The 22197-nt window shown below is 52.8% G+C and overlaps 1 protein-coding gene across 5 annotated transcripts in view; it reads right to left on the bottom strand.

Moving 5' to 3' along the window:
* Positions 1-1302: 1302 nt before the first annotated feature.
* Positions 1303-22197, bottom strand: part of NECTIN2 (nectin cell adhesion molecule 2) — a 28233-nt gene continuing 7338 nt past the window's right edge. The window contains exons 2-10 of one of the 5 annotated variants that reach the window (XM_033430760.2): positions 17488-17883; positions 14122-14418; positions 12755-12872; positions 12188-12336; positions 5265-5418; positions 3612-3750; positions 3305-3368; positions 3048-3158; positions 2263-2409 (exon numbers count right to left, since the gene is read on the bottom strand). In XM_033430760.2, coding sequence (XP_033286651.1) covers positions 3097-3158; positions 3305-3368; positions 3612-3750; positions 5265-5418; positions 12188-12336; positions 12755-12872; positions 14122-14418; positions 17488-17883 — 1379 coding nt within the window. In that variant the 3' untranslated portion in view covers positions 2263-2409; positions 3048-3096. Of the gene's footprint in view, positions 2410-3047; positions 3159-3304; positions 3369-3611; positions 3751-5264; positions 5419-7815; positions 8493-12187; positions 12337-12754; positions 12873-14121; positions 14419-17487; positions 17884-22197 lie in introns of those variants that run through there. The other 4 variants (XM_033430759.2, XM_033430756.2, XM_004271189.3 and 1 more) reach the window with 4 other exon arrangements.

Genomic DNA, 22197 nt, shown 5'->3' with positions numbered 1-22197 from the left:
TCCTTTTCTGTTGGTTCCCACTCGCAGACAGGTCAAAGCACACCTCCCCCCCTTCCCATTGGCTTGGGGAGCCCACACCGATTGGCTCTAGATGCCGCGGGTTCCGGTGCTCGCCCGCCATTGGTCTGTGCTGCACACTTTGCAACGCCCATTGGCGAATCGCCTCAGCCCCATTCCAGAAGGCGCCCCTCTTTCGACTCCGCCCCTCAGAGAAGTTGCCATGATAATTGGTCGGCCTTTGCCCTTGAAGCATCCTGATTGGCTCCAGCATGTACAGGGGTCGGACCCTGGTGACGTAATCAACGTTTTGTGTTCATTGGCTAATGTGCCAGGGTCAAGGGACACGGATAAAGGTGGGTTGCGCGGCAGAGGCTGCTAGGCAGCAAGGTCAGGCCTCGCGTCCCACCAGGCACCGCGGCAGAGGGGCGGCCCCCTAGTCCGGAGTCGCACACCGAACGCCGGAAGTGCTAGCCCTTCCCACAGTGCCACGGGAGATATCTAACCCGTTATGTGAACGCTGTCCTGCTTCTTGTTACCCACAATGCCCCTTACCTATTTAACGAGACAGTTGCCGTAGACCCACCCCTTTCGTTACCCATCATGCCTTCTGGATCTCTCCCCCCAACCCTTGCCCCGGTCACTGCGTCTTCCATCTTTGGCCCATTCATTCCTGTCCCATTACCCAGCATGCCTTCTGCTCCATTCATTTCAGCTTGGTTGCCTGTACTACCTTTAGTCCATTTATGCCCGTTCATTTCCCTAATTCTTTTAGCTAATTCTTAATTGACCATAAGGTTTTGGGTCCATTGCCCATCATGCCTGCGGCCCCTATTTCTCCATTATTCATCCCTCTGCCCCTGGCTCATTCTTTCAGACTTATTACCCATCACGCCCTGAGCTCCTATTACAACATTATTCATAATTTGCCTTTGGCCTATTCTTATTGCCATTTATTCATTACGCCCGAGCCCCTCGTACTTAATTACTGCTCTTTCTACTTTGTTTCGTTTATTTCGGTCCATTACCCATTAGACTGCTGTTGCAGATTCCTTTTCGTTAATAAAAATGCCCTGGACTCCTCCCCACTCCTTCCATTACCCATCACTGTTTTTGGCTATGCATTTTTGCTCATTATCCCCTCAATTATCTTTTTCACATCTTTGGCTCTTTTCTTAATGTCTGTAACCCATCTTGACTTCTAGTCTACTGATTCCCTCAAGCCCTGGACCCCCCTATTCATTACCCATTATGTTCCACCCCCATCCCGTTCACAGCCCACAGTAAACACGAGTTGAGACCTGGTCAAAGTACAAACTCATTTTGTAGGAAATGCTGTATTACAAAACAATATCACATCCCCTACCCCTGATCCAGGTGATCCATTCCCCACCCCCCACCCAGGCGGGTGGGTCCAACCCCGCTGGGCAGGAGTAAGAGAACTCAGTAGTCTTCAAAGTTAACAGCAAATTCTCAGAAGGCTGGGGTCAGCAAGGCCCCCTCTGCATGAAGCTCACCCCATGTAGCCCTGAGCTGGGGCATAATTCTCTGTACACAGGAATTGGGGTAGTGGGAGCTCAGGGAAGGGTCTGCACCCTGAGACTCCTGCCTGCAGGAGGGAGGAGATGGGGAAGTTCTGCTTTGGGCTGGGGAAATCCCCTCCCTCCCACCACTGGGGACAGGGTGGGGACTGGGCGAGTGGGGCTCTGCCACCTGGAGGGCTCAGGTCTGAGCAACAGGATGCCCCCAACACCCACCCAAGCAGAGCTGTTAGGAGTGACTGCCTGAGGTCCAATCAGAGGTCTGGGGTCTTCTTTGGGATTTGGGGGGAGTCTGGAGATGGTGGGACATGAGAGGTATAATCTAAGGTCACAGTCTGAGGACCCGTTGGGTAAGAGGTTGTGAAGAAACCTACCTTCTCCAGCCCCTCCTAAGATAAGGTTATCAGTTTTCCATTGTCATGGCCCATTTCTCTGAGTCAGAGATCATGGATTAGAGGTCACAGTGGAGCCACCAAGACAGAAGTCACAGATGAGATGCATGTGTGTTAACTGACAGTGGCCAAGCGAGAGATCAGGGGGCCCTAGATCCCTGGCAGAAAGTTGAGGGATCAAAAAATGAGAGATGAGAGGCCAGGACCATGGCGGCTTACACATACATGGCCCGGGACATGACAAAGCCTTTGCCCTGGTAGGACTCAGAGGGGCTGGAGTAGGACAGGGAATCGTAGATGGGGTTGATCTTGTCCAGATAGTCTTCCTCCTCCTCCTCGTCCTCTAGATCCAGGGAAACCGTCTCCAGAGCAGGCATCCCTGGAGGCACCAGCATGGGGGACCCCAGGTTCGTGGCCCCCAGGAGCAGGGGCCCTGACCGTTCTTCCAAGGTGGGAAGCTCATGGTATCGAGGCATCTCCTGGGGATCGGGAGGGAATGAACCCAAGGTCACCTCTTGAACATGACACAGAATCCCACTCTGCTCCTTGACCCTCAAATCCTGACCACCATCTCCCCATGCCAACCAGACCTGACCTCACCCTATGTCACCCCTTGTCACCTGGGTTGATATTGAACTGGGACAATCATACAGCTGGTCCCTAACTCAAAGCCCAGAGCATGGACTCTACACTGTTAATCTTGAGCCTCCCCTTTTCTTTTGATCACTGACCCCAAGTCTTTCCCCATGAGTCTTTGACTTCAATCTTGACCTAAACTTAAGCTCTAAATAGCCCCTTGAAAACTGACTTGTCTCAAACTCAACATCCAACCTCTGATCTCCAGGAGGCCACTGAGGGGAGTGACTGTCTGTCTTGTCCCAGCTCCAGGTACAGTGTCTGGCAAATGGAGATACTCAACCAGTCTTCTTTGATGGGATGACTTTAAACTCTCACCCCATGTCCTTGGACTTTTACAACCAAGACCTCCCCCACTGAATCCTAAATGTATCTCAGAGCTCTAAGGTCTGACCAGAGATACAGCTCTGAACTTGAGTTGTAACCGTTAGTCCTTGACCTCTTATGTAAGGAGGCCCTTAAACTCAGATCCCAAACTCACCCTTGTCCTCTCCCGAGCTCCTACCTGCTCAGCGCATGAGACACTAGCATCAAAGTAGGGGGTCTTGAGCGGGTTGTGCTCCGAGGCCCCCAGGGTGAAGAGCTGGGAGGGCTGTGATGCGAGAGAGAGGGACAGGTCAGGACCACCCCCCCTCCCAGACAGCCTCTCCCCACCAGTCCCCGCTCCCAGCCCCGGCCTCAGTGGCAAAAGTGGTGTGGGGATGTGGGGGCAGCCCGGGCTCCAGGGGAAGTGCTCACCATGTCCGGCTCCTCCAGCTTTGCCTCTGGAGTCGGCGGCTTGTATGAGGGAGGCCCCTCTAGGCTGTGGGGTAGGAGGTAGGTCAGGTGAAGGCTAAGCCCTGAGAAGCCCTCTACCCCAGGGCCACTGCACAGTTCTTTCCTCTGTCTGATCTCTCTTTCCATCACCCACCTCCCCTTACCCAGCTTACTCCTACTCATCCCATGAATTTCTCTTCTTCCAGGAAGCCCTCCTGACTCTCCAGGAGGATCTGGAACTCCTGTTATATGATCATGTCTACCTATATGTCCCTCACAGGGCACTTACTGAGTTTGTATTTGAAATATTATTTCTGATCTCATTCAACCACTGTACCCCACTGTGAGCAAAGTGAGGGGAAAAAAATGAGATCTGTGTTGTCAACATGGCGTTCCCAGAACACACTATGAGGAATATCAGGAAATATCTAGAAGAGGGAATGAAAAAAATGAATGAAATGCTTTCCTGCCCCCCAAACTCTGTTAAATTCCCTCATTCTACACACCCTCAGACCAGAGCATCCTATATATATAATAATGATGGAGGCTTACTATGCCTTCAATCCCCGTCTCAGATGTCCCTGCCTCCAGGAAGCCCTCCCTCATCTTTCAGGCTGAGTCAAGTGCCCCTTCTAGCCTCTCCCAGCTCCCTCAGCTTCCCTAGCCCATCCCTGGCCATGATGGACTGCCACTGTCTGGGAACAGGTCTGTCTCCTTGAGACTGTGAACCCTGGGAGGCCAGGGCCAGGGCCATCTCAGACACCACTGGGTCTCATGGGCTTAGAAAAAGAGATCAACAGCAAGTTGTTGGTTTGCATTGACTAGATGATTAAGACAGTGGTTCACAAACTTTCTTGTGCATCGTAGGGAGTTTGCTATAAATACAGATGCCAAGCCCTTCTTGTAAAAGTTCTGATTCAATAGGTTTGGTGTAAGCCCAGGAAGGTGCATTTTTAACAAGTGTTCCCCCTCACACACACTGGGTCATATTATTTCAGAACCATTTTGCCCCCAAAATGCTGTCTTGCTGGATGAATTTCAGCAAGTGATTTCAGCTCTCTGAACCTGTTTCCTCTTTGAGAAAATGGGTACCCTTAGCTCCATCTGAAAATTAAGTTTCCATGATATGATATGTTTTTGTGTGCGGACGTCTTTTATTTATTTTTTAAATTTATTTTATTTTTTTGGACATCTTTTAAGTGTTTGTCTCATCATTGTGTTCCTAGCTTTCAGGGTCTTGCCCCAAGTGGGTACTTTCTGAATACCTATTGAACGAACGAATGAATGGATGGATAGGAGGCTTCACTGAGATCACATACATAACATACATCTCATCAAGCCTGCCACATAAGTGTTCTACACAGAGAAGTGGGGCTAGTTTTCCCCAATATCTAGGCTCCTCTTTTCTCATAGTAATAGACATTTTGGCTGGGTACGTGGCCACCAGAATAAAGACTACGTTTCCCAGCTTCCTTTGCAGCTGAGGCAGCCATGTGACTAGGCCCCTGGGAAATGGGAAATTAGAGGAAGTGATGGGTTCCCTTACAGGGCTGCTGACTGCCTTCTATTTCCATTTCCATTTCCCTTTCCCACTGAAAGGAATGGGGTCATTGAGGCCAGGATGGCCATGTCTGGTTGTCATGTACATAGACAACAATAAAAGAGAGGGGAGCTATCTTGGAATGTGAATGAAGGTCACGCACTAGGGAAGGTGGAGCAAAAAGATAGCAGGAGCCTGGGCTCTGATGACGTCACAGAGCAGAACTGTCATAGACATGATTTCTAGGAGACAGAAATAAAGTCTCCTCTCCACCCCATTTAAGTCATGGTTATTTTGGGTCACTCAGCCATTGCTGATGACTTTCTCCCGGCCTCCTCCCCAACTCTGTGTGCCCAGTTCTGGGACCCCTCCCTCATCCACTTCTTAGGGCCCATCACTCACTCCTCCACCTCCTCTGCCCCCTGCAGCCTCTGCTCCTTCCGCTGCTGTCGGCAGATGAGGATGCCTGTGGCGGCCACAGCAGTCGCGATGATGGCAGCAATGATGCCCCCGATGATGCCACCTGTGGCCCCTGCGCCTGCTGTGTTGGGTGTCTCTGCAAGAAGAGGGACAGTGTGAGGGAGTCTCCAGGCGGAAGCCACAGTGCCTTATTCCCAGCCCCACCTCCCAAGTCACCACCCACCTGTCTCCCTCTTTTCCCAAGGGCAGAGGACATTCTTTTTATTCACTTAATCCTTAATGATCATTTGTTGTGTGATCGAGTGAACAAAACATACAAAAGTCCTAGTCACATTGGACTCATGTTTTGTTGGGCAGGGAGGACACCAGTAGAGAAATATACACAATAGCTAATATGCCAGGTGATAGTAAGTGATAGAGGATAATAGTGTATAGTAGGGTAGGTGATAAGTGACCGAGCAGGGGCCCTCAAGGGCAGTCAGAGAGAGCCTTACTGTGAGGTGACATTTGAGCAAAGATCTGAAGGAGCTGTAGGGGGTGAACCATGAGAATATGAGAGCATTCCAGGCAGAGCGAACAGCCAGCGCAAAGGTCCTGGGGAGGAAGCCTCAAGGGTTTTTTTTGTTTGTTTTGTTGTGTTTTTTTGCGGTACGCGGGCCTCACTGTTGTGGCCTCTCCCGTTGCGGAGCACAGGCTCCGGACGCGCAGGCTCAGCGGCCACGGCTCACGGGCCCAGCTGCTCCGCGGCATGTGGGATCTTCCCGGACCGGGGCACGAACCCGTGTCCCCTGCATCGGCAGGCGGACTCTCAACCACTGCGCCACGAGGCGCAGTTTTTCAAGTTGTTTTTAAAGACAGCAAGGAGGCCATGTGGCCAGAGCAGAATGATGACGCGAGAGTGTGGAGCTAAGGGAAGAGAGGTGATGGGGAATGGAGAGAAAAGGCAAAAAAGTTGGGGGTCAGAGCGTGATTCTGGATTTGGGATCAGACCCCCTCCTTCATTACATAGAATGGAGTCATCCTAGGCAGAGAATCATAGCTCCTCTAACCTAACAGGAAAAGGGGTGGAGAGAAGCCCGTGACCCCCTGGGCCTCTCCTTTGTAACACTTCCCACTTCCTGAATCGTTTTCGGAGCAATTACCTGTTTACTTGCCAATTTCCACACTGCGCGCTCCAAGGGGTGGGGTCTGGCACACAGTTGGTGTTTTTCTAGACTTGTAAGGCGGGGCCCAGCAGGGACACTTAGGGACCTACTGTCTGCCAGAACAGCCAAATTCCCACCCCTGCCCTCCTGGCACTACCCTCCCATTGTGGGAGGAGGTGGGGGGGCGCCCTGGACAGGGTGGTACAGACAATAAACAACTAGGGGAAATAACATGTGTGCCAAAGCCCCATCCACAGGCTTCCCCCTTGCATCCACCCCACTTCACAGATGCAGAGAGAAAGCTGCCGGTAGGAACGCTGCCTGGATCCCTGGACTCTCCGATTTCCACAACTTCCTGTTACACAGCCTGGCATCCTCTGGAGGGCTTCAGAGCGTGGGGGAATATCAGAGTAACTGCTGCTCAGTCTACACACGCTCACCCTAAAATTGCTGCTCTTCCTGTTGTCGACTGCATATCCGGGAGGGCAAGGCAAGCTCTGCCCGAGTCACCGCGGTGTCCCCGCACCGTGAGTGGAAGGCAATGCAGGTGGAAGAAACGGGCTCACCAAGCCCCTCCTGCGTGCTCAGCCCCACGCTGGGCATTCGGGCGCAGCCTTACTGAATCCCATGACAGCCTCAGGAGCAGAGATGAAGGCCACTGGTGTTTTACCAAGGTGGTCACGGGGCTCAGGAGAGCAGAGGTAACCCTGCCCCCCGTCATGCCTCCACCGCAGTTCCCTGCCCGGGTTTGGGAGATTTTCTAATGGTGGCGGGGAGTGAGAAGGATGCAGAGCTGCAGCCCCTCCCTCTGAATCACCGAAAATCCCCTTGGGCACAGCCTGGGGACAAGGGAACACAAAGGAGGTAGGAAAGGCCACTGCCTTGTTCTTCCAGAGGCGGGACTTTCCTGGTTCCTCAGCAACCCCCCCTGCCCCATCCCCTCAGGGCCCCCGAGAATGAAGGGGCGGTCCTCCCTCCCAGTATCCTCAGCAAGCTCTGGGAGGTCGGGTCTGAGCTGCCCTCAGAGGATCAGATCACAGCACCTCCCCACCTTCAAGGGCCCACAAGTCCAGGATCCCAGCCCCGCTCTCCCGGGGAGCTCAGTTCTCCCGCCAGTTTGGCCCCTCCACCCAGGGAGGCAGCCTCTGTCCTGGAACTCCCGAGTCCAAGCCCAGTTCCCAGTCCCACTGGCTTTAGGTGTCTCGGGCATCCAATGTGTCCTTCAAGGACCCAAGTGACCAGAGCCCACCCCCGCCGGCCCCCAACCCCAGCCTCACCAAGTCTAGCCTCCACCAGGCTCCCAGTCTCCAGGGCCCACCCCCTGGGACCTAGCAGTCCCTGTCCCACCCCCCAAGGAGGGGGTCCGATGTATTACAAGACACCCCCAATGTTTTCCTCCAAGGTGTTTATTAACTCCTGAGTGTCATGGGGCCAGAGCAGGCTGGAGCCCAAATCGAGTCTCTGGGGGGGAGGGTGCTCTGTGGTTCCCCATTCCCGAGCTCCCCGGGGTGGGGGGCTCCCCTGCCCCATGCAGCCCTGGAGACAGAAGTCCAGTGTGTGACATTCCACCTCCCTCCACATCCCAGGAAAGGAAGCGGGAGGTAGCTTTGAACTCCAGTGTCTTCCGGACAAACAAGTTCAACCAGTATGGGACCCTTGGCTGTCTGCCTGTCTTGGGGTCACACATAAACTGCCCGCCGGGAGATGAGGGAGCCGTCCAGCTGGGACTCCATGTCGTCCTCGAGTGCCGGGGGCGGAGGCAACATGAGGCCTTTCTCTGCCTCTTCGTCCTCTTCGTCCTCCTCGTCCTTACCCTCTGGCCTCAGGGGACCAGGGGCACTTGGCGTCCAGAAGACGGGACCCCCATTCCCAAACACCTGAGTTTTCGGATCGTAGGACCCTCCTCTGCCGCTGGGTCCTCCTCCTGGGCTCTTCCGCCTTCTCTTCACCCTCAGCACGATGAAAGCCAAGGGCCCCCCAGCCAGAAGCAGCAAGAGCAGCAGTACGCCCCCACCAGCCCCCCACACCACTGGACCCACGTCTCGGGGCGAGGCCCGGGAGGTGTCTGAGGAGAGAGAAGAAGGGGTGAGAGAGAAAGGGAGACACGAGGTCAAGAGGATACATCTGGGAGTGGGGAGGGGGGACCCAGGACACAGCAGGGCAGTGACGGGAACTAGGGAGGTGACTCAACTTGGGCAGAAGAAGGTGGGGGGAAGGGAGAGCCCGTTCCCTCTTCGCTACAGGCTGGGCACTTTGTATGCGGAGGGGTTGCCAGTGGGTGGCCTCCAGATGGATCTCTTTACACCTGCACAGCGTTTTCCCCAAATTAAACTTGCTAACAAAATAGAAAACCAACCAACCAACCAACCAAAAACCAAAATTAAACTTGCCAGCTAACATTTAAAGCACTAGGCCATTTCACTGCAAATTCCAGATTTCTTTTAGGGGGAAAAAGAAAATCCGATCCCAGGGACTACCCTGGCGGTCCAGTGGTTAAGAGACTGCGCTTCCACTGTAGGGGGCATGGCTTCAGTCCCCGGTGGGGGAACTAAGATCCTGCATGCCGTAAGATGTGGCCAAAAAATTAAAAAAAAAAAAAATCATTTCTGGCAACACTAAACTTTCATCTCCTCCACCTGGTGAGACGGGCCGTGGCTGAGTCAGGCTGGTGACTCCGAAGGGGACAGAGTTCCACACCTGGCCACCCTGGTCACTCGCCAGGACCCTGTAGGCATCCGAGTTTGAGACCCCCTCCCAGAAACTCTGAGGTCAGCGTCACGGAATCTTGGGGCTGATCCAGCCAGGAAGAGGCAGCCTAGATTTGAGTGTGAGGCTGTCTGATGCCAAAGCTCTTTGCACTTGAGAGAAAGGGGATTGAGAAGGGCCAGGGGCCTCCTGGTAATTCCTCCCCCACACACACACCGGGAGCGGGAGTGGCTGGGAGCACGTGTCCCCAGTGTGGCGAATGGGGCTCCTGAAGCCCCCATTCCCGGTTTCCTCTCCCAGCAGGCCCTGAGCTTGTGGGAGGGGAGGGGTCTGGGGGAGGATGGGGGGTGGGGGTGGGCGGAGAAGGAAGTCAGGGAGCCCTAAGCGGGTAGGAGTGAGGATGAGGGAGGGGGCGTCCAGGCCCCACAACAGGGATAGACATGGATGCAACTGGCATCTTATCAGATTCCCCCGCTTCCCCCACCCCTGCATGCAGGGTGTGACTGGGAGAGACCGGGGCGGGGAGGGGGGGTGATGGGGAGGGTCCACTTACACCTGACCCTCCCCTCCCTGCGCCTCTGCACACCAGAGGGGCTGGGACCCAGGCATCTGTTGCTGGATGTTTTCCAAAAAGGGGGGGTCACGACCTAGCGGGCTGCAGATCAGTCTGGTGCCTCACAAGCAGCAGTAAAACAAAATAGAACAGAAAAAGTTTACCTCAAGTGTGAAGGGTAAGTAGTATTTTGTGAAGCTTTTTAGGGGGAATGTATTCCTGTACCTGTACCCTGGAGATGGGAAAGATTTCTTTCAGTGAAGTCTGGAGCCCAGTTTTCGCACGTGTCGGAACGTGTGTCTGTGTTACTGGGGATGATGATTTGGAGATGGTGGGTGAGCGTGTACCTGTCTGTGGGTCAGAAATTCTCTGAAGCAATGTCTAGCCTGTGGCCTTGCCTGTGTTCTTATGTTTTCGCTGGCGCGAACCCCAAACCGGGCGTGCGAGCGTATGCGGTTCTGAGTGCGCGTGGGGACGTGAGGCGTCTCTGAGACCCTCTGACGTGACCCTGTCAAGAGCTGTGAGTGAATCTCCTCTCCGGGCAAGGCCACCTGTTGGCACACTCACTGCCCGTGATGATTTCTAGGGTGCTCAGAGGGTGTCCCCATGTTTGTTGGCGTCCATCCGTAGGTGCACGTCTTTGCCATGAAGCTTTTGACTGTCTGCGGGTCTGTGGGCACCACTGGGAGAGTCTCTGGGGGTGTGATTCTCTGTGCATTACCCGCAGCCCGCAACTGCCCAGGTTCCCGATGGGGCTCTGAGTATGTGTGTTTCACTTGGTGAATATCACTCGAGGCTGAACTCTGAACCCAGCGTGTTCGCTTTGGGGTTTCCAGTGGTGGATATCCCTGGGGTTTCTGGGTGTTTCGGGGGCATGTCCATGCTTTCGTGGCTCTGTCTTCCTCCGATGGCCCTCAAGTGTGATCCCGCCTGTGTTCTGCAGGCTCCACCCCACAGAGGTGCCTAGTGACCCAGTGCGGGTGGGGAGACCAGTTTCTCTGGTGAGTTTCTGGGATAGAGGTTCAGGGGGTGTATTTCCAGTTGGGCACCTCGCTGGGTGGGTGGAGCTGACCCTCCTCCAGCTGTTCCTTTGAGGGCAGGGACTGAGACTGGGTCACCATTGTATTCCCCACATAGAGGAGACTGCCTGGCCAACAGGAAGACTCAGCAAATACTTGTCAGATGACGGTTTGTTGAAAGAGAATCTCCACAATGGGGTTTTTGGAGTTTCCGAGGGTGTGCACTTGAGAACGTCTTCGAGTTACCTTCTCAGCATCTGTGTGTGAGCGACGATGCTTCCGCGCGTGGAATTGTTGCTGTCCGCGGTTCTTTTCGCTTCTGGCATGTTTGCGTGATGGTGTCTGCCTCCAGGTGTGTGTGTTTGTGCACCTGACCGTGTCAGATGCGCTGAAGGTGGGCCAACAGTCTTTCTGGGTGTGTGGTCTGTGACACTATTTCTCAGTAGCTACGTCATATCTCCCCGGCGAGTGTCTGAATTCCTCAAGAGGGATCCGTTTTCACTTGGGTGTCTTTCCGGGTGTGCGTGTGCGTGTGTGTGTGTTGATCATCTCAGTAAGGGGGCCTGCTTCCGTCTGTCTCCAGGTGTGGGTGTGTCTGTCTTCACACCCATGCCTGTGAGTTTGTCTTTGGTTGTGTTTCTGAGGGGGCCCTCCTCCCACCCACTGAGGCCCCCTGCCTCCCTCTAAGCCTCCTGGGCTACAGTTGTGATGGCGACCCCACTTCCATCAGCCCGAACCTGTGCTTTATTTTTGGCTTTATTTATTTCCTCTCCAGCTAAGTCTTGGGTCCTATCTGTGTTTTTGAGTTCCCATTGTGGAGACTCAGAGAACTATTGACCCATAGACACATCAGCCACCATTTCCAAAATACCACCTCCAGGGAATTCCCTGACAGTCCAGTGGTTAGGACTCCACACTTTCATTGCCGTGGGTTCGATCCCTGGTCGGGGAACTAAGATCCCGCAAGCCAAGTGGTAGGCCAAAAAAATCCAAAAACCAAAGCAAAGCAAAACAAACCCAAAATACCACCTCTAGAAACACAAACATCCCAACACACACTCAAACAGGTTTCTGGGTCATACTGACCAGCCCTCACTGTAAGAAGTCCATTGTTTCCGAGTGTTTGTCTAGCTGCCCTCACATGACTGTTAGTTGTGCAATTCTGTGGGCGTGTCTCACTGGCTGGAGGCCAGGCCAATGTCCCTGGAACTCTCCCTGAAGGCCCTTCCCAGGCCTCTACTTTCTAGGAAGACCCCAGCGCAGGTCTCAACGTCCTAACTCCTCTGTCAGCACCTACCCTGTCACCCCAATCCAGATCCCACCTGGGGGCAAGCCACACCGTCCCCCTCCCATCATTGAGGCGGGTCTGAATTCTCCCCAAGTCGGCGGCGCAGCCTCCTCCAGTGCAGCCCCAGGACCCAGAAGGGAGGAACACTTGGGGAGCAGACCCAGGCGTACACACCATCCCCAAGCCCCGCTTACCTCGAACTAGGACCACCTGCTCGGCGTGGCCCGTGCCCACGGCGTTGGTGACGGTGCAGATGAAGGTGGTGTTGAAGAGCCGGTCCACCGAGTGGACGATCAGCTTGGGGCCCTGGGCTACTGCTGAGGCTGGGAAGACGCCTGAAGTCCTGGGGCGTTTGGGGGTCACATGAGAAGGACAGCATGGTCCACGGGGAGTACAGGTCACACAGCCCTCAGGAGCCAAGCTCTACGGACCTGAAACTTACTCCTTAACACCCCAAACTGCGAGTCCCTCTTTCTGGAGGAATCACGGTTTCAGGCCGCTGGAGCTCCTCTCTCACGGCACAGTAGTCCGGGCCCCCAGCCCCTCCTCCCTCAGCCCCAGGATCCAGACCCCTGGCCCCTCCTCCCTCAGACCCAGGATCCAGACCCCTGGCCCCTCCTCCCTCAGACTCAGGATCCCGCGGCCCCTCCTCCCTCAGACCCAGGATCCAGACCCCCGGCCCCTCCCTCCTCAGACCCAGGATCCAGGCCCCTGGCCCCTCCCCCCTCAGACCCAGGAGTCTGGGTCCAAACAGGACTCACGTGCTCCAGTCGTAGCCTGTGGGCTCTGGCTTGCTGCGGACGTCACAGTTCAGGGAGGCCTCACTACGGCCGACATACCAGTTGTCATCATAGCCAGATATGGAGACCTCAGGGGGGTCTGGAGGAAATGGGGGGACTGGCTCAGTGACAGGGAGAATCCCAAAGGGGGTGATAGGTGAGCAGATAGATAAAAATCCTAAAGAAATGGGCTGGCAGGAGGTGGACCCATGGAAAATGCCTGGGGCAAATCAATCCGGGCTGTATAGACACTGTCCAGGGACACGGCTGAGGGTCATTTTGAGGAAGTTACTGTTCGTCGCAGGCAGCGCCCGAGGCAGCCACTCTAGATAACGTGTGTCATTTCTGACATGCCCAGAGTGGGTAAGGGAGTTAGTTTAACTGAAGGCATTGTCTGGGGAACTAGTATAGAAAATGCTGAGCTGGGGTATGGGGTGTGACTGGACAGCGGCTGGAAAAGCTGCTAAAGTAACTGTTTGGCAGGGTCTGTGGGAAGAGTGCCAGGGAGAGCCTCTCTGGGTAATATCAGGCAGTGTTGGTGTAAGCAGTTTGGGGAAGAGCTAGCGCAGAACATGTCAGAAGGGGTTGATATTGACAGCGTGCAGCGGGGAATTCCTTGGTGGTCCAGTGGTTAGGACACGGCTCTTTCACTGCCGTGGTCCCGGGTTTAATCCACAGAGTGGCCAAAAAACAACAACAACAAAACACATATTTTGTTGATAGGTTCCAGAGGGGCCAATGTGATTACACTGGGGGGCAGAAGTAGGAGAGTCAGTATAGACAGTGTCCAGGGAACCAATTTAGACAGTATGAATGGGGGTGTGTATGTAGACACTATTGGGTTGGGTAGTGTAGACAGAGTAGTGGATATAGACAGTGAGGGAGCAGTGTCAACTGGGGTCCACGAGAGCCAGAAGATTGCTGGGTGCAGTTGTGTGCTGGTAAACTGGCTCTCTGAAAAGGGAGAGGAAAAAAAATAGAATAGCCCTGATTTGAGGTGTTTGCCAATTTCCTTGGTGTAAATACTCCACACGGCTGATTGAAGCTACCGGTAAGACTTCACTGGATGTGGAATCGGGAAGAAATGTATAATACCGACCCTTGCAAACCCGTTCTGATTTACCATTGACTGTGGCAGCAAGGTGAGAGCCTCGTGAAGCCGGTATAGACAATGAGGGGGCATGTGCAGATGTTGTCCCGGGGAGCCAGTGTAGACAATGGGCAGGAAGGCAGTGCAGAATCTGACCCAGAATGCCAATGTAGACAACACTCAGGGATAATGTATACGGTGCCTTAGAGAAGCCGGTGTAGACTGTATTGGGGGTGTGGTCATATCCTGATGCACTCACAGCGCACAGAGAGGGTCACAGGCAGCAGAACTGGCTCCTCAAAGCTCTCGTGCTCCACTTTGCAGGTGATCTTGACACCATCTGCTTGGCCCAAGGGTACCAAGGTGAAGCGGCTGGTGACGGTGACTGTACCAGGCAGGGGTCCTGACACCTGGCTCTCTCTGGCCTCCCCATCCAAGGGTGAGAGCCAGGAGACTCGGGCAGGTGGCCGGCCGCCCGTGGAGACACAGCGGGCCACGGGTACAGGATCCAGACTGAGTGTGACTTCTTGTGTTTCGGCATGGTTCTGGGGCTGGGCTGGGGAGAGGAACAGAGGGCAGCGTGGGTCACTCCACACCTAGAGTCATTCAACAAACACCTCAGCAGCAGTGGAGCTGAGCAGTTAAGCCCCAGCTGCCTGGGTTCAATTCCCAGCTTTGCTGCTTTGCTGCTGCATGGCTTTGGGCAAGTCATTTCCCAACTCTGTACCTCAGCTTCCTCTTTTGTAAAGTGGGGATAATCATAGTACCCACCACGTAGGATTGTTGTACAGATTAAATAAATTGATATGTAAAGCACTTTGGACGGTACTTGACACTCACTGTGCTACCTAAGTATTAGCCATTATATTTTCTGTTCTGCTCTGCTAGAAAAACAGACAATGTCCACAAGTCTGGAAGAGGCCGAGATTTTAAAAGGAAAGCCAAAGCAGAATAATGAGGTTCAAAGGTCCAGCTGAAAAGCCCTCCAACTTCTTTTCCTTTAATCACCATTAGATTGTGGTGCCAGAAGTGGGATAAAGGCAATGGAGCTTCCCAAAGCTGGAAATTTTTTGCCCTTTTCACTCATCCTCCTGGAAAACATGGAAAAATATGAGGCAGGGTAAACCTCCACGAGGAATAATAATGACAACCCACAGTTACTAATGTGTGCCCATAACCAGACACCTGAGTTCTCCACCAGGTGGAGAGATCCAGGAAGCATCTCTAGCTGCCTCTTGGATCTCTCCACCTGGGTATGTCCTGAGCTTCTCAACGTGGTACTGCCTTCCTCTCCTTTCCTATCCTTCCTGCATTCTCTCCTGACCGCCAAAGTCTGATGGGCCTGCTCACATCCTCCCTGATCACCCTCCCATCAGTCCTATGACAGCTCCAGGCACACCCACCCCATCCCTGCTCCCACCCACTGCAGGGTCTTAGTGACTTGCACTGCCTGGAGTGCTCTGGCCTCCCTTCTCCTTGTCTTGTTCTTCCTCCTCCTCCAGATCCCAGCCTCACTTCCTCAAGGAAACTTCCCTGACATCTGACTCCCCAAGAAAGCAGAGGCTTCACTGTTCTGCACCTTTGTAGGCACCTGGTGCACGGTAGGCGCTCTCTATGCATCTCTTGAATAGAACAAATGATTGCAGAAGAGAGACCTTTGTGAGGGATGAGCGGGGAGAACAGCTGTGCTTTTTGTGAAACAACTGTGGTTTTGGGGCACCTTGGGAAGGGAAGTGTGTACTGAGGGACAGTACACGGTACACTTCCCCAACTCTCTGGGGCTGAGGGGGGGGGACTTAAGTGTCCAGAGTGACGTGGCTTCTGTGGAGTTGCCGGGGGACGATGGGATCCCAGGGGATTGCCTAGATTTAGCAAGAAATAGCATCTTCAAAAAGACGCCTTCCCTAAGTCTTCCCCATTTCGCTAAGTGGTTGTGCGGGTCACCTTCCTGCTGGACCAGAGGGCTGGGAGTTCTTGATTCTCCTCCTCCCTTAATTCACGAACAAGCACCTTCTGTCTCTTAAAAATGTGATTATTTCCACTTCTCTTTTTATTCCCCTCCCCTCCCCTCCTGCTTCTTCCCCCTTCCAAGCCAATGCCTCCTCTCACCTGGTCTCCTTGCTTCCCTCTACCTTCGTCTACCCTTCTGATGGCCCACACACAGCAGCCAGTCATTTTTTTTTAAGCAATTTCAAAAGCCTTGTCAGGATGTTCTTATGATTTGAAACCCTCTGATGGCTCCAAATAATATTTCAGATAAAGGGGATTCCCTGGTGGTCCAGTGGTTAGGACTCCAAGCTTTCACTGCCGAAGGTGGGGGTTCAATCCCTGGTCGGGGAACTAAGATCCTGGAAGCTGAGCGGCGTAGCAGAAAAAAAAAAAAAAATTCAGATGAAGTCGAGCCACCTGGCCTCTGTCTACGAGGCCCATGCAATCGTCATGACCCTGTCTGTTTTCTTGCCTTGTTGAGGGTCACTCAAGCCCTTGCCACCAACCCCACCAGCCTCCTCTCTAGGACATGCCAAGCTGGCTCTCATGTCCCAGCATGTGCGTAGGCTGTTCCCTCTGCTTGTGCCTTCATTCCTCTGCCCATGGACGTGTCCCTGGGGGTGGCTCCTGCTCACACTTTGGGACTCGACGAAGAGGCTTTTGCTGACCATTCTATCTAAATGAGTCCACTGGGGCCCTCACTCTGAGTATTGCAACATCCTGGTGTTTCCTTTGTTTGCCAAATTGATTGTTCTCTGGCTTTACCTCTAAAATATTTCCATAATCCAATCTCTTCTCATCACCCCCACTGCCTCCATCTTGGTCTAGATGCCATCACCTCCCACCTGGACATATGCCGTCACCTCCTTAGTGGTCTCCCAGCCTCCACCCTCACCAACCACATAGCCAGAAGGAGCCTGTGAAAACCCAAGCCAGATCGCATCCCTCTTCTGTTCAGAATTTCCTGTAGCTCTTGTTCTCTCAAGGCAAAAGCCAAAATCTTCACGTGGTCCGTGAGGCTGTGATCTGTGCTCCCCCATCACCTCCTTGACCTTGTCTCCTTCTACTTTCCTCCATTCATGCATCTCCAGCCACACTGACTTCCCTGTTCTTCCCCAGGTGTGCCCTGCCTCAGGGCCTTTGCACTTGCTATTCCCACTGCCTGAAACCCTCTTCCTAGACCTGCAGGGCTCCTTCACCTCCTAGTTTGGGTTATGGGTTAGCACCAGACCACCCTCGCTTACAATTGTAACCTGCTCCCTTCCAACTTCTGAAGCACCTATAACCACCTGACTCACTCTTATTTTTCTTATGGATGTTATCTACTCCTTTGTTTGGAGTATAAGCTCCAGGAGGGCAGGGAGTGCTGTCTTCCTCACTGCTTTATCCCTAGAGCCTAGCATAGTGCCTGGCACAGAGTAGGTACTCAATTTGCTGAACACATGTTGCCGGCTGTCTCTCCAACTTGCAGAACAGCGTGTGGCAAACAGTAGGTGCTTCAGCTGCCCATTGGCTGAAGATCACGGACAAGGTCGATATCACAGCTAAAGAGGAGAAACAGACCGCTGAGGGGCTCTCGTGCATTGCATCCCCGACCCTCCCACTTCGTTGCAGCCCTGCCCCCCACCCTGCTCACCTATGACTCTGAGCCAGGTCACTCCCCGACTGGTGCCCCGGGGGAAGGTGGCAAACTCGCAGGTGTAGTTGCCCTCGTCCTCCACCGTCAGCCCCCGGAGGGCCAGTGTGGCGTCCCGCACCTCCAGCTCTGTGCCTTGCCTGGCCCCGGTGCTCTGCCCGGCATTGACGAAGGACAGCCGCTCCTTGCCAGGCTTCGGGCTGGGGAAGCTGGGACCATACTGGGGGTGGAAGATAGCCACGTTCTGGTTACCCTCAGGCGCGTCCAGGCGCAGCCACGTCACCTGTGACACTCGGATTTCAGGCGCTGGGGGCAGCAGGTGGCACGGCAACTCTACGGTGTCCCCCAGCTGGCCCCGCACCTCGGCTGCAGCCCGAACTCGCACATCCTGGGCTCCTGCGGAGAGAGGAGAGAGAGAGGTCGGGTCAGTGAAGGACCCAGACACCTCCGGGCCATCACTGAGGGGCCGCCCCCTGAAATGCAGACCCGCAATGCAATGCAGGAATCTTTATGAAATCCCAATTCCCAAAAGGCCAGCCAGAAAGAGTTTGAGGAAAACTAGGGACATTTGTGTCCAGGCTAGATGACATATGATTATGGAATTACCATTCATGATCTTAGGTGTGATGATTAAATTGTGGTTATGTAGTATTCCTTTAAAGTTAAAAAAAATTTTTTTAATTTAATTTAATTTAGTTTTATGCCATGCCACATAGCTTGTGGTATCTTATTTCCCCCACCAGGGATTGAACCCAGGCCCTGGCAGTGAAAGCCTGGAGTCCTAACCACTGGACCGCCAGGGAATTCCCTATTTTATTTTTATTTTATTGAAGTATAGTTGATTTACAATGTGTTAGTTTCAGGTGTACAGCACAGTGATTCAGTTTATATATATCTCTCAATACATATATGTGTATTGTATATTCTTTTTCAGATTCTTTTCCTTTATAGGTTTTACAAAATATTGAGTATAGTTCCCTGTGCTATACAATAGGTCCTTGCTGGTTATCTATTTTATGTAGTATTCCTTTTTCTTAGAAGATAAATGGCGGATGGGACTTCCCTGGCGGTCCAGTGGTTAGGACTCTGCGATCTCACTGCCGAGGGCCTGGGTTCAGTCCCTAGTCTGGGAACTAAGATCCCACAAGCTGCGCGGAGAAGAAGGAGAAGGAGAAGGAGAAGGAGAAGGAGAAGGAGATGATAAGGGGTGGAAATGTCATATCTGTAAGGTACTCTCAAATGGTTCATCAAAAACTACAACAACAAAAACGATAAAGTCACGAAGTCAAACGTGGCAAAATGTGACCCTTTGTCAAGTCTAGGGGCAGAGGATGAGGGAGGCTGCTGGGTCATTCTTCCAACTTACACATGTGTGTTCGAAACTTTTCATTATCAAATGTTTGGAGGGAAAAAAGAATCCTCCAAAAATAACAAAAACCTGAATCTATCCCAAAAGAAATTAAAAAAAAATTCAAAGTGTGAGGACAGTTTTCATTTTTTTTCCTACCTAGGAATAATACTTTCTCTCACCTTTCTATAAAACCTACAGCCCTCTGTGCCTTTTTTTTTTTTTTAATTTTTATTTATTTTTTGGCTGCGTTGGGTCTTCACTGATGCATGCGGGCTTCTCATTGCTGCGGCTTCTCTTGTTGCAGAGCACGGGCTCTAGGCGCGCGGGGCTTCAGTAGTTGCAGCACGCGGGCTCAGTAGTTGCTGTGCCTATTTTTTTGAAAACAGCCTTGCTGAGATATAATTCCCACTCTCCCATTAAAAATGTACAATTCAGGGCTTCCCTGGTGGCGCAGTGGTTGAGAGTCCGCCTGCCGATGCAGGGGACACGGGTTCATGCCCCGGTCCGGGAAGATCCCACATGCCGCGGAGCGGCTGGGCCCGTGAGCCATGGCCGCTGAGCCTGCGCGTCCGGAGCCTGTGCTCCGCAACGGGAGAGGCCACAACAGTGAGAGGCCCGCGTACCGCTAAAAAAAAAAAAAAAAAAAGGAAAGAAAAGAAAAAATGTACAATTCAGGGACTTCCCTAGTGGTCCAGTGGGTAAGACTCCGTGCTCCTAATGCAGGGGGCCTGGGTTTGATCCCTGGTCAGGGAACTAGATCCCGCACGCATGCCGCAACTAAGAGTTCACATGCTGCAACTAAGTCCGCGTGCCGCAGCTAAGACCTGGCACAACCAAAATAAGTATGTAAATAAATAAATGTCTATATCTTATGTATATTTTTTTTAAAGTTAGACTAATAAATAAATAAAGTACGATTCAATGGCTTTTCATATATTCACAAGAGTTGTGCAACCATCGCCAAAATCAAGTTTAGGACATTTTTAAAATCCCCCAAAGAAATCCCTGTACCCATTAAACAGTCCCTCCCCTTCCCCCTCCTCCCACCCCCTAGCAATCACTAGTCTATTTTCTGTCTCTGTAGATTCTCTTCTTGTGGACATTTTGCATAAATCAAATCATACAACATGTGGCCTTTTGTGTCTGGTTTCTTTCACTTGGCATAATGTCTTCAAGGTGCACCCACGCTGTAACATGGGTCAGTGCCTTGTTCCTTTTTATGGCTCAGTAATATTCCATTGTATGCATTGACCACATTGTGTTTATCCGTTCTTCAGTTCATGGACATTTGAGTTGTTTTCACCTTTTGGCAATTATGAATAAAGCTGCTGTGAGCATTTGCGTACCAGTTTTTGTCTGAACGTATGGCTTTTATTTCCCAGCTTATCTTTTGTTTTCTGATTGTTAATAAAAACTGGAATAAAGGGGACTTCCCTGGTGGTCCAGTGGTTAAGACTCTGCGCCTCCACTGCAGGGGGTACGGGTTCGATTCCTGGTCAGGGAACTAAGATCCCGCATGCCACGCGGCGTGACCAAAAAAAAAAATCTGGGGCTTCCTTGGTGGTGCAGTGGTTGGGAATCCGTCTGCCGACGCAGGGGACACGGGTTCGAGCCCTGGTCCGGGAAGATCCCACATGCCACGGAGCAACTAAGCCCGTGCGCCACAACTGCTCAACCTGCGCTCTGGAGCCCGTGAGCCACAACTACTGAAGCCCGTGCACCTGGAGCCCGTGCTCCGCAACAAGAGAAGCCAACGCAATGAGAAGCCCACGCACAGCAACTAGAAAAAGCCCGCACACAGCAACGAAGACCCAGCGCAGCCAAAAATAAATAATAAAAAAAATAAAAACCAGAATAAAGATGAATGTTTCTCTGCTGTGTAAGGCAGTACAGCATGGTGACTGAGGGCAGAGTGCCTGGGTTTGAATCCTGGCTCGGCAACTTACTGACTGTGTGACATTGGGCAAGTCATTTAACCTCTCTGTGCCTCAGTTTCCTCGGCTGTAAAAGGAGGGTAATAATGGTGCCCATCTCCTAGGGATTGCCGTTTAAGGATTAAAGGATGTTTGTAGAGTACTTGGCACACAGGGTCGCCGGAAACACAAGATCAGTGCTTGGTAAATAAACATAGCCAGGTAAGTGTAATTACAAGTAGCCCTCGACACCCAGCCTCAAGGCAAGGCCCATGCCCAGCTGTCTCCAGATGTGAGGGGAGGAGCGTGTGCCACCGCTGGCCTCACACAGGAACCCAGGGAAAATTAACAGGGGCCCCTAGTGAGAGGGTCCCCAGCAGAAGGCAGCCCCTTGGGCAGGACCCGTCCCAAGCACTTCTCAAAACAAGTCATCAGTGAAGGCCATTGTGTGTCACAGACGTCATCTCGTGGAAGCCCCACGTATATCTTGCAACTCAAACCCAAGGGTGCCACCTTGGAAGATGGGCTCCTCCTCTGCGCCGGGACCAAACTGCAGAGTGTCATGTGTGGGCCCCCGGAGCAGCTGGCTGGGGGCTTCCTGCTGGCTCTGTCCCTTTCCAGGTGGGGACCTTGTTTCGAGCCTGATTTCCTCCATCTGTGAAATGGGGATGTTTAAGCAGCCCTGCAGGGTCCCTTGTGACAATTCCATTACAATGATTTTCTCCTGTAAGATCCTCAAAGGGCTGGCAGGGCGGGGGAGTCAAGCAGAGGCGGCCAGCCATCCGCTGCAGGCCAAATCCGGCTCTCCCACATAGTTACTTTTGGCCCACATAACATTGTTCCAGAAGTGAATTAGCACCACAGAAGGGTCTGGAGATTAAAGGTCGAATCCAGACAAAAATCAGGATATGAGGCTCTGGTGGCAACAGTTAGGCGGAGCTGAGGAAGGGCCACCCCCTTCCCTCAAGGTGCCAGGAACCCACATGGCCCCCAAAGGCACTGAGTATGGGACAAGGGTTCCCAAAGGCTATGCCCCTTTCTAGCTGGGTGAGGAGGGAAGGGCACTCCATCAGGGAAAAACCCAGGCCAGTGTGAGCTGCAGAAGCAAAGTAGGGCAGGGCCAAGGGCTTAAGTTTTCTTCTTGAGGTAAGTGGGAGCCATTAAGGGTTCTTCACTTGGAGAAGGACTTGGCTAAAGTGAAGATTTTATTTATTTATTTATTTATTTATTAAGCTTATTTTATATTTATTTTTGGCTGCATTGGGTCTTTGTTGCTGCGCACGGGCTTTCTCTAGTTGTGGTGAGGGGAGGCTACTCTTTGTTGCGGTGCATGGGCTTCTCATTGAGGTGGCTTCTCTTGTTGCGGAGCACTGGCTCTAGGCGCGCGGGCTTCAGTAGTTGCAGCACATGGGCTCAGTAGTTGTGGCGCACGGGCTTAGTTGCTCC

Source organism: Orcinus orca, chromosome 20 (genome assembly GCF_937001465.1).
Source record: "Orcinus orca chromosome 20, mOrcOrc1.1, whole genome shotgun sequence".
Lineage (NCBI taxonomy): Eukaryota > Metazoa > Chordata > Mammalia > Artiodactyla > Delphinidae > Orcinus > Orcinus orca.
Note: the sequence above shows the minus strand (reverse complement) of the source record. Positions and strands in the feature narration are given on the sequence as shown.